The sequence below is a fragment of the Zootermopsis nevadensis genome, unplaced genomic scaffold (assembly GCF_977971745.1).
Source record: "Zootermopsis nevadensis isolate Lab colony 2312 unplaced genomic scaffold, Znev_1.0 Znev_ptg000028l, whole genome shotgun sequence".
Lineage (NCBI taxonomy): Eukaryota > Metazoa > Arthropoda > Insecta > Blattodea > Termopsidae > Zootermopsis > Zootermopsis nevadensis.
The window spans coordinates 11,340,927-11,355,023 of NW_028259160.1; the positions used below are offsets into that span (position 1 = coordinate 11,340,927).

Here is a 14,097-nt window from a genome sequence, read left to right on the forward strand (position 1 = left end):
TTTTACTCTCTCTGACATATCAAAGTGCATTCATCCGCCTTTCGTTTAAAATATGTAACATAACATCCGGTTTTCCTGTGGTTTGCGAACACAACGCACAGCAGCGCCCTGATGGGGCCATAAGGAACCCAGAATTGCGTTTGGTTGGAGACTCTCGTGACATCTTTACACAGCGACAGTGTACTTACAGTAGTCCCGCTATACAGCTGCCATCCTCATACCCAACTTGTGAATTTGAAATAACAAGAAATTAATATATCTGATACTGATTTTTGCGATAGTAATTAGTATCGTTAATACATTGTCATAAAATGTAAGCAAACTCATGTATTTCTTGTTCAGAATCTGGTGATTATCGTGCCGGCTGGTTTTGTGATAAATATACGTATACTGGTTTGAAATAAACTATTTCTAACGTAGAAGACATATATTCAATGACACCGCGTCTCGTGGGCATTTTCTGATTGGATGATATGAATGACATCATAGACATGCGCTCTTACGGAAGTATATGGCTGTGAGATATAGTCATCAGAGAATGGATTAATGAAAGATAAGATTAATTCTTTTTTGTTAAAATTACACCGAGTGACGTCATTAAAGTAATACCATCGGTTGTGATTGTAAAGCATCAGATATGTCTGGTTTTGACGAAAACCCTTTTGGGGAACCAACTGTGGACAATCCATTTGCGGTGAGGCCAAACATCTGAACTTATTGTTAGTTAGTTTTAATGTATGTATTTACTGCAAGTTTACCATGACGATTATCAGGTGACAAAAGATACTGATCTTATGAGATAATCGTAAGCTCATGTTGTTTCGCAGGATCCTGCCATTCAGCAAGTTACCACAAATATCACCAATGTTCAGAGAGGACTTGAAGATTATAACCCGTTCGCGGATCAGGCTGATCAGCGGCCAACTGCTGTAAAATATAATTTTTGTTTTATGAATACTAATTTATTTTTATATTTTGCATTTCGTTGTGCTTGTATCGTACATACAGGTGTTCAGAAATCGATGACTATGTTAACTTGGTATATTTGTTGCCTGAAGGACAGAAATGGATATAACAAATTCAGGATGCAACATTAACTTTTATACAGTATTTAATAATTTTAAAACTAAAGAACTTTTAAAGTGAAGTGTTCTATGGCAGTCAGCCATGTAAGCATTTAGTTACAACCCAACATTTTACACTGTCTGCCTCCATTATCGAGGTTGACGTGACACAGCTGCCCATCATATTTGTTCCAACAGGCAGTCAACCCTGATAAAGGAGGCAGAGCAAGTTTCCAAAACGTTGGATTGTGACCCCATACTTACACAGCTGATCACCTGAGAAGGCTTCATTGCATTCAGTCACTGTTTAAGCTTCAACTCCTATACTGTGTAGCACTGTTCTGTTGTGCAGGTGCGAGGTGCCTCTAACCCTCCACAATACCAAACCATGCCTACAATGCCTTTAGCGCAGCCTGCAATAATGCAGCCCACACAGGAAACTCCACCACCACCGTACACCAAAACTGGGCAGCAGCAACAACCACCACAGGTTCAACAGCAGTTCAGTACAGCAGAATTTCAGGTAATGGACTCAGAGTATCAATTCGGCTTGAAGCCACTGAAAAGTTAATAGACAAGTTGCTGTCTTCACATCAGTAGTAATAGTATTAGCTTCCTGTTCATATAGTGTAGTTTCTTTTTACATGATGTTAATTTTGAAAGGTTCATAAGACAACAGGTCTACTGAATATATAATGTTACCATACTGAATAATAACAGTATTGTTTGCATTGTCCCTATGATAGCTTCCGTTTTAGATGAGAATGAAAATAATATTGAGTCTATTTTGAGATGCTAACAGTTCCTCATCTAGTCATGAAATTTGTCTCCTGTTATGGAAATGGAAGTTTTATTACCACATTCACTGAAACTTGCCATTGTATCCTCTCTCAAGCTAGATGGATACAGTCCACATCCTGACACCCTGTTTCTTTTGATATATACAATATTATTTTCCCATTTATGCGTAGGTCTGACAGGTGGTCTGTTTCAGGTTTTCTGACTGAACTGTTACATGCATTTCTCATTGTTCCCTTATATGCTACATTCCCAGCCCACATCATCCTTATTTTGTTCATGCTAATGCTTGGTGAAGAGTGCGCATTATTAAGCCCCTTATGATGCATTTTTCTTCAACCTTCTGTTATATACTCTGCTAGGTGTAAATATTCTCAGTACTCTGTTTCCAGACACCCTCAATCTGTGTTTTTCCCTGAGGGTAAGATGCCAAGTTTTTACATCCATTTTACATTTTTTTAAACTTATAATAATTTCACATCCATTTTACATTTATTAAACCTTATAATAATACAACAATTGGGTATCTGGCATTAAATTACACAAATGACGTTACCATATCTGAGTTCTCATTATTATATTGTTAATATTGTTGATGGTAATATTACAAAGTGTTCCTTTATGATCACATTTTTTTAACCCTGTTGACTCACTGCATAATCGTAAAATTATCATGGTTAAGTTAGGGTTGTCAGGCATTGTGTATATATGATATTTGTTCTATTGGAAGGTCTGTCCAGGCACATAGTTTTCAGACAGAGCATCCTCCCATTTTCCAAAGTACAAACATTTTTTCTTCTTCATCATGTCTAAGTTATTTCTGAACCTTGTATTTAGAAGAAGGGAAGGTGTGTACCATCATCGTCATCATCATCATTATTGTTATTATTATTAATATTAAGACATTGTCAGAGAAATCAGTGTGTTCACAGAAAGGAGTGAAATAGATTATAAACTTGCAGAACATTGTTGAAATACATATAAAATTCTTTTAAATTCTCTCAAATTACTTTTCTGACAAAAGGTGAAATTAGAAGATTTTGAAATTTGCTTAATTATATTGCTTATAAGTTCTTAACCACTAATTTATTTTCTCTATTCCCTCTTTACATATGTCAAGGAATTAAAGGTAAGACAGCATATATGAAACATTACTGCTACAGGCTCATTTAAATCTGAGCTTGAAGTTGATTTATTAATACAACTGTTCATAGTTTATGTAATTAGGTAGTTTTAGATGTGGCGATACCTGCTGGTTTCATCTACTCTAAGATATTGAAAAAATCTCTTTTATCAAGTTTATACATTTTATCTAACATTAATATTTTTCTTGTATTGACACTATTCATCATGTTTCTTCATAAGAAAGTTGAAAGTCAGTTATCAAAGCTTGGTTTTTTGATTAAAGTATGCACCAAGTTTTGTTTTGGGTGATCTGCATTTGGACATTTCTTTATGCAAGAATGTATATTTTAGTGTAACCTTACATCTTGAGGCAAGGATGGTAAACATTTCTGAATTCTGGCCATTATGTTATGCTACCATATCTGGTATTTTCTCTATGCTGAAATGTGTAGTTATATACTTATTTTAATCTGAACAGAGACGACAAGAAGAACTGGAACGTAAAGCTCAGGAACTTGCCAGAAGGGAAGAGGAGCTGAAAAGTGCACCTTTTAATGGTATAGTATGCTTACAATGGAAGATTGTTGGTTTGTATTAAAGTGTGGTTGTCAGTGCTGTAATTTGTGCTTGGGTACAAAATTAGATACATATATGTAAAATCTAGTATGACCATATAAATGGAAGATTATTTTGAGTACTTTTGTGTCCTGCAAAAGCATTTTATTTATGATGTAAAGGGGGGGGGGGGGAAGATGTATCTAACTAGAGTTTGATGCAAGGGCAGACAGAAAACTAGAATTAAAGAATTTATTCAGACAGCCTTAAATCTAGAGATGTCTTAATATTAGTGTTATTATTTTTTGAAGACAGTAATTCTGTATTTCCTCATTGCAGCAAGAAGAAACAATTGGCCCCCACTGCCTGAAAAATTTTGTTTTCAGCCATGTTTCTACCAAGACATTAATGTTGACATACCTTTAGAGTTTCAGAAGATTGTACGATTATTGTATTACCTTTGGATGTGTAAGTCTTTTGTCTTATTATCACAAGAGCATTTTGAATGGCATGCAACACTTTGTGCATTTATTTTGCCAGAGCCCAAAAATGAACAGTGTAGGAGTAGGTGGTTGAAAAATGTTTCTTAAACATGCATTATAGAAGAAAGGAGTGAAAATCAAACATGCATATTCTGATGCAGTTGATAATGGTCATAAGAGCAGCAGTGAAGTTGCCCCAAAATATTTTATCTGTGGGAGTTGCATAGATATCTGAATTCTTCAGTAATGTTGAAGTATAGTTATAATTGATGAAAGATTCTCAGGCAACAAGCCGTGTCAAGTGGCTGAATGGTGAATGAACCATTTCGAGAGCCATCTCTGCTCTCATCCTCAGGGCAGCTGCGAAATGAAACTGGCCCTGACACAACTTGTCGCCTGAGAGTCTTTCATCAACTTTGGTCGCAGCGAAAGCTTTACTTTATATAGGTATAATTTCACACAATTATAAAATATTAACTTGTTCTGGATTTAGAATCAGAATGTATAGTAAAGTGTGTCAGTGCATCATCCTGTTATGTGTGCCATCCACCTAAGAAAACTGAGTGTAAAAGTTCTTAGATTGAAATTTCAATCTTTCCTAAATTTTATTTGTAATTTGCATGTTGGTTTGGAATATCATCTTGCTTCAAGTATCATTTGATATGCATTCTCCCATGAAAATTAATAAAATTAATTCTAATAAATAATTATTGGTTTCTACAGAAATGTGTATGTGCACATTAAATTTTAAATTGTATGAAACATGAATGGAAAAGTGCCATGATCAATGAACTGGACGATGTGTAATATTTATGTGTTGCTTAAAAATTATTCTGTTAAAGGCTCATATTTGAGGTAAAGTAATTAAACAGTTGAATTGTAACATGGGCTGCTAAGTTGCTTCAATTTATTGTTCCAGTTCATGCTTGTGTGATGATTCTCAACATGCTGGGAGGAATGACATTGATGTTCTACAGTGCTGACTTCACAACATTTGGACTGTCAATCTTGTACCTTATACTTTTCACACCTTTTTCATTCCTGTGTTGGTATAGACCTGCATATAAGGCATTCAGGTAAAATTATACATACGCTCGTAATTTTACTAATGGTAAAAGTGTTTAATCCATTATGAAAGTATTTTTAATGTGGTACAAAGTAGATGAATGTACAAATGGGGCCTGAAACTGTAAATATAATGTAAGGAAGAGGTCTGCTTTTCTTGGTTGGTAGTGGTGTATGTAATTCATGTATGATGTAGTCATACGTACAGATTTTTGTACACATCCAGACTTTTTTCACAATATCAGTTATCATGAGAATTCATTTAGGTGAGAAATGGTAGCATGATTAATTCTTTTCTCTCCTCATGTAAAAGTTTTATATTTCTGAACTGGATCAGTAAAAAAAGGAGACAAGGATGTCACCTCTAATAAGACTAGTTTCATTGGATTCTAGATGACTTATTATATTGGGTGCTGATGAAGCATTCAGTAATCTGCACTGTCATTGGTTATATTGGTCATTGATTTGGCTTCTTAATGTGTTTGTCACAGCACAATTTTTTCATTTTAATGTGATGTAATTTTTTTTTTCAGAAGTGACAGTTCATTCAACTTCATGGTGTTTTTCTTTGTTTTCTTTTTCCAATTTGTGGTCACTGTGATTCAAACAATTGGAATTCCTGGATCAGGCACGTGGTTAGTAATCAGAGAGTGAAAAGTGTGATGAAGTTATATTTTAATTTCAGTCATAAGTTCAGAGTTTGATTTTAATTTACTTTTTCAGTGGAATGCTAACAGCTTTGAAGACTTTTGATAGCACTGCTGGAGGAGTTACAGTGGGAATCATCATACTTGTTATCGCTTTGTGCTTTGGATCAGCAGCTTGTATGGATTTGCTCCTGTTATCGAAGGTAAATGTACAGAATAGAGACTCTGTTGTCATCCTTGTTTCTAATGATAGGATAAATACATACTTCAACATGGGTTAAAAAAATGCAACTTATTCTTCCCCACATGTTTGCACTTTATGTAGGTAAAAAAGGGGCATTCATGCATTGTTTAACTGACATTCCAGTACTCATCAGTACACATTCATGACTCCACCCTAAGGATGATTGAGGAAGCATGAAGTATCTTTCCTGACATGAAAACATTGAATTTTATCTCTGTAACTTGTGATACAGTGAAACATGAGACTGACAGCATCTTAAATATGTCAGTATCTATTGTTTGAAAGTGAAACTAAACAATGAGTTATTTACTTATCTCCATATGTTATCATCATCTCTTCAGAGTAATTTATATCTTAGCTTGATTTACATACTTATCTGTACAGTTGTAATCATTCATATTTCCCCATGTTTTACTTTATTAAGTTCATGATTCATTAAAACTGTTTCCTGTGCTTATTATGATGGAATTTTATATATCAGGATATTTAGGGGTGCATTTAATACTAAATTATGCCTAATGTACATATGCCATGATAAATCTGCTAGAACATGGAAGTGAGGGAAGAAGACGATCTTATTGCGCATGCACACTCTACCTTTTCCTATTCAAGACATACTGTACAGGGCTAGTCTAAATGATGTTCCAATTTGAAACACATGTTACTCACGTTTCATGAAATTCAGATGCACAAAATTGGTACTGATGGAAAGGGAAACCTGTGTAGTAACACTGTTGGCCGCAAGGGGCGATATGAGAGAAAATGGCTGCCATCGAAGACAGGGTAGCCTTTTGTGTCCTGGATTTCCATGTTCACCAGTCTCTTATTAGTGTGCAACGGCATTTCTGAACCAAGTTTGCGGCAGATGCACCCAGTGGGCATACAATTTGTAAGTGGTATTCCGAATTTAAGAAAAGGGGCTGCATCTGAAAGAGAAAGTCATTGCAGCAATCGATCATGATATTCTGCAACGTGTCTGGGAGGAACTAGACTACAGGCTGGATGTGTGCCGAGTTACCAAGGGGGCTCACATTGAACTCTTGTGATGTACTGAAACAAAACTTGGAGAGTTTCTCTTTCCATCGGTACCAATTTTGTGCATCTGAATTTCATTAAACGTGAGTAGTATGTCTTTCAAATCGGGAACATCATGTAGACTAGCCCTGTACTACAATAGTGCAATGCACTGAGTATGCAGAAATGGACACGTTTTGTGAAAGAATGCAATGTAGCCGTTCATGCCCACGACACTCCCACCTAACTTCTTGTGGTGCACTATCAGTAACCAAATGGTATATTGGAGCTATGGGAACATAATTATCCCATGTGGCTCAAGAAGGAGACAGTTTCTTCCTTATTACCAAACATCATGGTCAAGTGGTTAACACTCCTCTTCACATTCACTGGGTCCTGGGTTTGAATCTGTCTGGAGACTGGCTGTTTTGATGGTCTTTCATGGTTGTTCTCATTGCTTCTGATAAATGCTGAGATATTACCTTAAAAATGGATGCTATTGCTCCTCTTCACTTCTTCATTCACAAATTATCCTACCATTCAGTGCTATATAGTCCCTGAAGATGATGAAATGCTGTTAAACAAGTCATTCTACGCTATCCCTCAAAGATGTCTTGTGACTGTACATGACCCCTTTGAGGGCTCACACAATAGCTTTATCATTCCTGGAAATCATCTCAAAGTTGGAGCTATAGGTAAAAAAAATACTTCTGTACTTATTGTATATGTCTAGTTAAGTTTTATAAGCATTACTGATGGAGGAACTTTTACCTCATTCTATGCATATAATATGCATGTCTGTATCCATAAATAAATTGTGATAGCAATCCCTTCATTTTTACCTCTGCAGGTTTATATAATTCAATAGGAAATTATGAACATTCTGTTATGATTTGACCAAACCCTGTGCTATTTAAAGCTATACATACTAAACATTTTCAGTGTCATATATCTCCCGAAGATGGTGTTGCCTTCGTGGCATTGCTTTTTTTTCCTGAACATGCTTTCGTTGTTAGTTTGAATTGTGCACATATTGTAATGAGAAGATGCTACTGACATTTTATTTTTGGACTTTTTATCTCTTTATAACAGATTCATCGTATATATCGTAGTACAGGAGCAAGCTTCGCAAAAGCTCAGCAAGAATTTACAACTGAATTTCTGCGCAACGAACATGTCCAGAATGCAGCTACAAATGCAGCAGCTGCCACCATTCGTGCCCAGATGTCTTCAAGTCGCTACTGAGCTCTTTGTTGCACATTCTATAATTGTACTACAATTACGCATACATTAATGTAAGCACTTAATGAGTTCAACACTTGATCTTTCCTTAAACTAAAAGTCATAATTGTAATATGACATATGACTAGGAGCTGTTCTGCAGTCAGCCTTTCAGTGAGATCATGTGTGCAAAATCAGTATGTGTCCAACACCATGTTGTAATATTTGCCTTCTGTTATTTGGGAGCTCTAATAAAAGACACACATTTCCAGCTGCCATCTGTAAGGCAGTATTTTTGTCTCTACCTCAGATCACGTGGAGCAACCTCATGGTCTTAAACCTGTAAGACCATGTTCAGATCTCTCAAATAAAAGCTTTTGAATATCTATTATGCAGTGAATGTCACATTCATTGGGGAAGTTTATGGCATAGGGAATATAATACTATCCTTCAACAAATAGGAAGTATTTGATTGTTAATTCTTGTAGTGCATGGTTAAACACGGAAAGTTATCACACGTTTCTCTCTATTTTCTGCCACAAGCATATTTCAGTTTTGTTTTGTGGTGTCCATTATATGGAAGACATATGAGAACACATCTACCACAAGCATCTTTTACAATATGAAGCGCATTTTGCCTTGAATTCACAAAACAAATTCTTTTAAGATCTTCCTAAATTTCTTAAAGAGTTTTTGAGAATGATCGTTGAATCAGAGCTCATTATTTCTCTGTGTTGTTTCCACTTTCTTGTATAATGTTGCCTTATGATTAATTAAATTTATGTTCAAGCATTATGGATATTGGCTGCACATAATTTTAGGAGGCAGCAGTATTATGATTTTTGTAAAGGTAGTGACAGAAGCATGTAATGTTTTGTTTCTGAGGATGATTGTTTCAAGCCTTGGAAAACTCAAGCAAAGTTGCTTGAAAAATCAGTTCTAAATGTTATACAATGAGATGGATAATAATTTATCTTGTATTCTGAGACTATATACATATAGTACACGACTGTTATCTTGAGACTTGCAAGGAATGCAGGAAGTCCGAAGCATTAAAGGCTGAAGCTATCTTTCCTCCTTCACCCCGCGAGTCTGAAGATTACAGTCTTACACTGTAGATGGCATTGCTGACAAAATAAATACCATGGCATTTGGTGCCAGAATTAATTTCTGTTCATCACAGATCCACCATGGGAAGGATTAACAACTAATTTACTCTAAGATCCCTACTCGTGCAAGGAATTTATTGAATTTCTGACATTGCTATTAATTTTCCATATAAAGATTTGATAGAAATGCAGTGCTGTTTAATCAGTAATAACTACTTCATTCCTCTCAATCTATCTTATAAACGTTAAACCAGTATTGTTCTTACCAGGCTGGAGTTGCCATTTTCCAAAACTTCTTTTTCTTTCTGTGGCATAGCAAAACAGGTAGATACCATACAATGTATTGTAACACATATGTAATTTAGCCACATTGTCTGTTACATGGAAAAGTGTAATATAATGATTGTTGGCACAAGCCAGTTTATAGCTTGGTGTAAATGTTGGGTATGATCATAACAATGGAATTTGGAAACGTCCACTAGTGTTCTTTATTTGATTCTTGACTAGTTATGCTTAATATAAGTCTAGTAATTTATGCAGATATGTACCAATCAAATATTACTATATTTAAGATGAATAATTACAAGGGTGTGACATACATGAAACTCTTTAATCACAAGGAAAGTGTATGTATTGCTTACTGTACGTCTTACATGTAATAAAAATGAGCTGTGATCAGTGTATTTCTAAAACTAATTGAAATGCCTTGATTAATTTCTTGTATGAATCAAACTACTTGAAGCTGTGTATCGTAAAATGCACATTAAAGGCATTACATGTCCAGTATTACCAAGTAATGTCAAGCAATGTGATGCTTCCTTAAATGAACAAGGTTGTAAAAGTGTATAGCTGGCAGCTTAGTGGCATTACCTTGTTTTTTTTAAAATGCCCCACTGTATCAAAGATTAGAATATTGAGCATTACTGTAACATCATCACAAATCACTTACTGAAGTTCAAATTTCTCTAAGACATTTACACAATAAACACATCCAATTTGTGCAATCTGGCAGGTTTGTCTTTCAGTTTTGCTTTAATATTAAGTTGATCTTGCCCTCTCACTCTTAAGACATCATTTTGAAGAAGTATTCTGCCTCCATATTCAACCTTCAAGAAGCATGCAGTATGTCCCTCTGAAATGTTTGTATCTATCCACCTGCTGTGTTCTCCTGATGGGATAACTTGAATAAATTTTCCTAAATTCTGATTTGAAACAACATATTTTCCATTTTTAGAGTTGTAATCTATAATCTACCCAGCATCTTTATGCTGAAGTTCCTAACCTGTATCAGGCATACATGAAGGGCTGTTTTGGTTTGTAAGGTATTGGGATGCAAAAAGCTTGTTAGAAAATACAATGTTATACTCAAAAAACAATGAGACCAAATTTGAACTGATACCTTTATTTCTCACTTTTCTTTCTTAAAACATTTATTTCTGAGGTGCACTTTGACTGGATGATTTCGAGTCTCTCAATGAAGCTGAGCGCCGACGTTTAATTTCTTCCTGGCGACGCACCTTTGCCTCTTTCTGGCGCTGAGCCAACAATTTGGCATAGTCTGCAGCTTGCTCTTTGCGCTTCGCTGAACGACGTTTCTTCAAGGCCAGACGATGTCTCTTACGCTACAAGACAAAAATAAATTTTAAACAAAATGATCTGAATTCAAACATTTCCACTCTTTTACATTCCAGCCAATTACAACATATCGCACATTCTACACTACCAGTCTTTATGGCAACCATTTCTGTAAACTCAAAGTAATTCAACACTTTTCTGGATATGAAATCTTGAAATTCTGCTATTTTTTCAGTTCAGTACATCAACTTACATATTTGACTTTAATCTAATTTCAAACAGGTTAATCATATTTGTAGGGATTTATCATATATATTGAACCCAAAGAAAATCAAAAGCCAAAATCCATTTATAAAATATCTTACCTGGAGTGTAACTGGTGTAATAAGACGCTGAATCTTCGGAGCCTTCTTACGCAGTTTAGTTTTACCCTCCTTCAAAGGCAGAGGACGCTTTACCACATACTGTCTAACATCATCCTCCTTCCCTAAATTGAACAATTTCCTGATTTTGGAAGCACGCTTTGGACCCAGGCGTCGAGGGATAGTGTTGTCAGTTAAGCCAGGAATTTCCTATGATGAAACACAAATATTTCAAAAGCCTGCAACTTTATTATAACAACCTATCTTAATTCAAGCTAACCTGTCACCAAATTTGAATTTTAGAAACAAAAATATGTCCAAATGAAAATGTATTATAATACTGATAATACAATTTCAATAATTTGTCAAATTAACATCACTGGACACTATACTTTAAAGACATAACATTTTACACAATACTGTTTCTGGAATTAATAACACTGCATACACAAAACAAAATGCAGTGTGGTAAGTCACCAGATATTCAATTTCCACAGTTCAAAATACCATACTGACACCATTAAGTTCAATATGGATGAAGACTGTGGGTGGAAACAAATACAATCATAGAGTTACATACAGACAAATTTGGTAAATTGTAAACACTGAAATATATGCTTCACCAAAGTTACTTGTATACCACAGGCAACTATCAAAAACATTCTTCACATCCTTCTACATGTCACACACAAAATATTCAAACCTTTGGAGGTGTGGGCTTGTATCTTGCCATATTACTGCTCAATTACAAATCAAAGCAAAAACTGAGAACACTAAAAATTGTTTAAAGGGACAAATTTTACCTTCTTTTCTTTCAAATGCCTCATTCCACATGGCACAGCAAATATAAAATATAACATTCACTGACAATTCAATAGTCATCAGAAGAAAAAAAAACCCTAAGCTCTGTATATATTTAACATGGCCACATTGAAGATTAAACAAAACATGCATCCAAAATCTATTTGATACAAAAATGTCAGGTCCCTAGACCAAGTGATAAATTGACTATGAATGAAATGAGACAAACCTGCTCTCCCTTCTTCACAATAACCAAGGCCAAAACACTTAGATTTGAATCTACAATGCATCCACGCACTGATTTGCGCTTTCGTTCTCCATCTCGACGTGGTCTGTAGCACGAGTGTCCCTTAGAGAGAAGAAGGCGCACACGACCTGTAAAATGAATCACTATGCTACACTCCAAGACAATATAAAAATTAAACATTATCCAATTCTGAGTGACTTACAGATGCATATAACTGAAGAAACACCTCGCTTTCCATGTGTGATTATACACGACATAAGCCGCAGAACATCTACTACGATACTATGTGAAAGTCAATTAGCACTTGATTACCTCATGCAACATCAAGCAGGAAGTAATGCTTTTATAGTTTAAAAAAACTACTACTACTACTTACCATTCGTTAATACTCCTTGCTTCATAGGAAAACCCTGTTTGTCGTTTCCACCGGCAATACGCACAATGTACCCCTTCCATTCATCACCTAATGCATCAGCATCAACTTCAGAGCCCATGCGTTTTTCATAGAATATACGGAGCTTATGTTCATCCGTAACTTCGAACAATTTCTGACATCCTGACGCCGGGTAGGACACGTTCAGCTAAAATAACGGACAATACATGCAGCACTTACACGTTACAGTTGCTTCAATTCGTGGTATTTACCCTACATGTCCTGGCTCGATAAGTATCAGTTATATTAACAACCATCCTATAAGCCACTGCCTGTAAAACTTATAAATCTAGTAGTATACAGATCAACAAATAAAATTCCAAAATAGTATTTCCTCAGCCGACAAACACGTCACTAAAACATTACTTACCTTCATCCTTGTTATGCCTACACCACACCACTCGCCATGTAGAAAAGAAACCTCTGTATCTCAGAACCAACGAGAAAATGCGATAGACGAAAAACGGTAGTTACCACAGATAATAGTAATGGCAGACATGCGAATGGTCACCAATGGTAAATGTCCGTTTGCGTAGATTTTTAATTTTTTGTGTTTGTATATAACCATGGCACAAAGTAATAATCTTACATATCCTTTCTAGTTAAGGGAACAAACAATTTAATCAGGAAAAGGGCAGTGTAAATCCCACTAAATACTCAAGAACAATTACACGAAGACGTGCACGTGACATATTTGCATCAACCCCCTGAATTGACTAAATGGACTTTTGAATTAAAACACAGGAGAATTATGAACACTAGTTCCACACAATGTGAGCATTAATAACTTAAAATATTTCCTGGAAAATCGATATATAAATAAGTGATACCTGTAAAGTATGACTAACGGTTTATACCTATGCTTTATCTGCGATTATGTTCTGTAGTAATGGGCTGAGAGGTTATACTTGCAAGTTGCCGTTTGTCTATGCTATTAATTTTGATTTGAGACAGTGTCATCTATTTGTACATACATACGTGCTAAAATGCCCTGGACAAAAGAATGGCTTTCCCGATTACAATAGTTTCCCCAGCCGATAAGCTTATTCCTGTTTATTAAGTCCAAGGCAGTTGAATAGTTAACAAATATTGCAAATAATTCTGCCTCTGGGCATTGAGAACATCCTCATTGTTATTTGGGGGGGATTGTCAAGCTACCTAGTTTGAATCTAAATAGCTTGTCTGGTATCTGTTGTACACTAATTCAATTAGTTTTCTGGTTATAAGTCTTGTCAATATCTTAATTGTTGCGTATTCTACTGCGTTTAAGCTACTTGTATTCCTTTTACCTTCGCACAGTAACTTTTTGGTTTCTTTCCTCCTCTATAGTGTAATGTTTGGATTTAAGTGATTGG

The 14,097-nt window shown here is 35.4% G+C and overlaps 2 protein-coding genes across 3 annotated transcripts; one reads left to right on the forward strand and one right to left on the reverse strand.

Annotated features, from left to right (window-relative positions):
• The first annotated feature begins 481 nt into the window (after positions 1-481).
• Scamp (secretory carrier membrane protein) lies at positions 482-10,020 on the forward strand. 2 transcript variants are annotated; one of them, XM_022074211.2, is made up of 9 exons: positions 484-694; positions 828-929; positions 1,417-1,587; positions 3,466-3,544; positions 3,882-4,010; positions 4,944-5,100; positions 5,623-5,724; positions 5,813-5,939; positions 8,087-10,020. In XM_022074211.2, exons 1-9 carry the CDS (start codon positions 638-640, stop codon positions 8,237-8,239), a joined length of 1,077 nt encoding a protein of 358 aa, XP_021929903.1. In that variant the 5' UTR covers positions 484-637; the 3' UTR covers positions 8,240-10,020. The 2 variants fall into 2 exon arrangements, with proteins under 2 accessions (XP_087214007.1, XP_021929903.1); XM_087357881.1 differs by lacking the exon at positions 828-929 and having other exon boundaries at positions 482-694.
• Positions 10,021-10,710: 690 nt separating this feature from the next.
• On the reverse strand, positions 10,711-13,263 carry RpS6 (ribosomal protein S6). Its single transcript, XM_022074213.2, has 5 exons — positions 13,113-13,263; positions 12,686-12,890; positions 12,292-12,437; positions 11,265-11,471; positions 10,711-10,946 (listed from the first exon to the last, which is right to left on the reverse strand). The coding sequence occupies exons 1-5, from the start codon at positions 13,116-13,118 to the stop codon at positions 10,755-10,757; spliced, it is 756 nt and encodes a 251-aa protein (XP_021929905.1). The 5' UTR covers positions 13,119-13,263; the 3' UTR covers positions 10,711-10,754.
• Between the last annotated feature and the right edge of the window lie 834 nt (positions 13,264-14,097).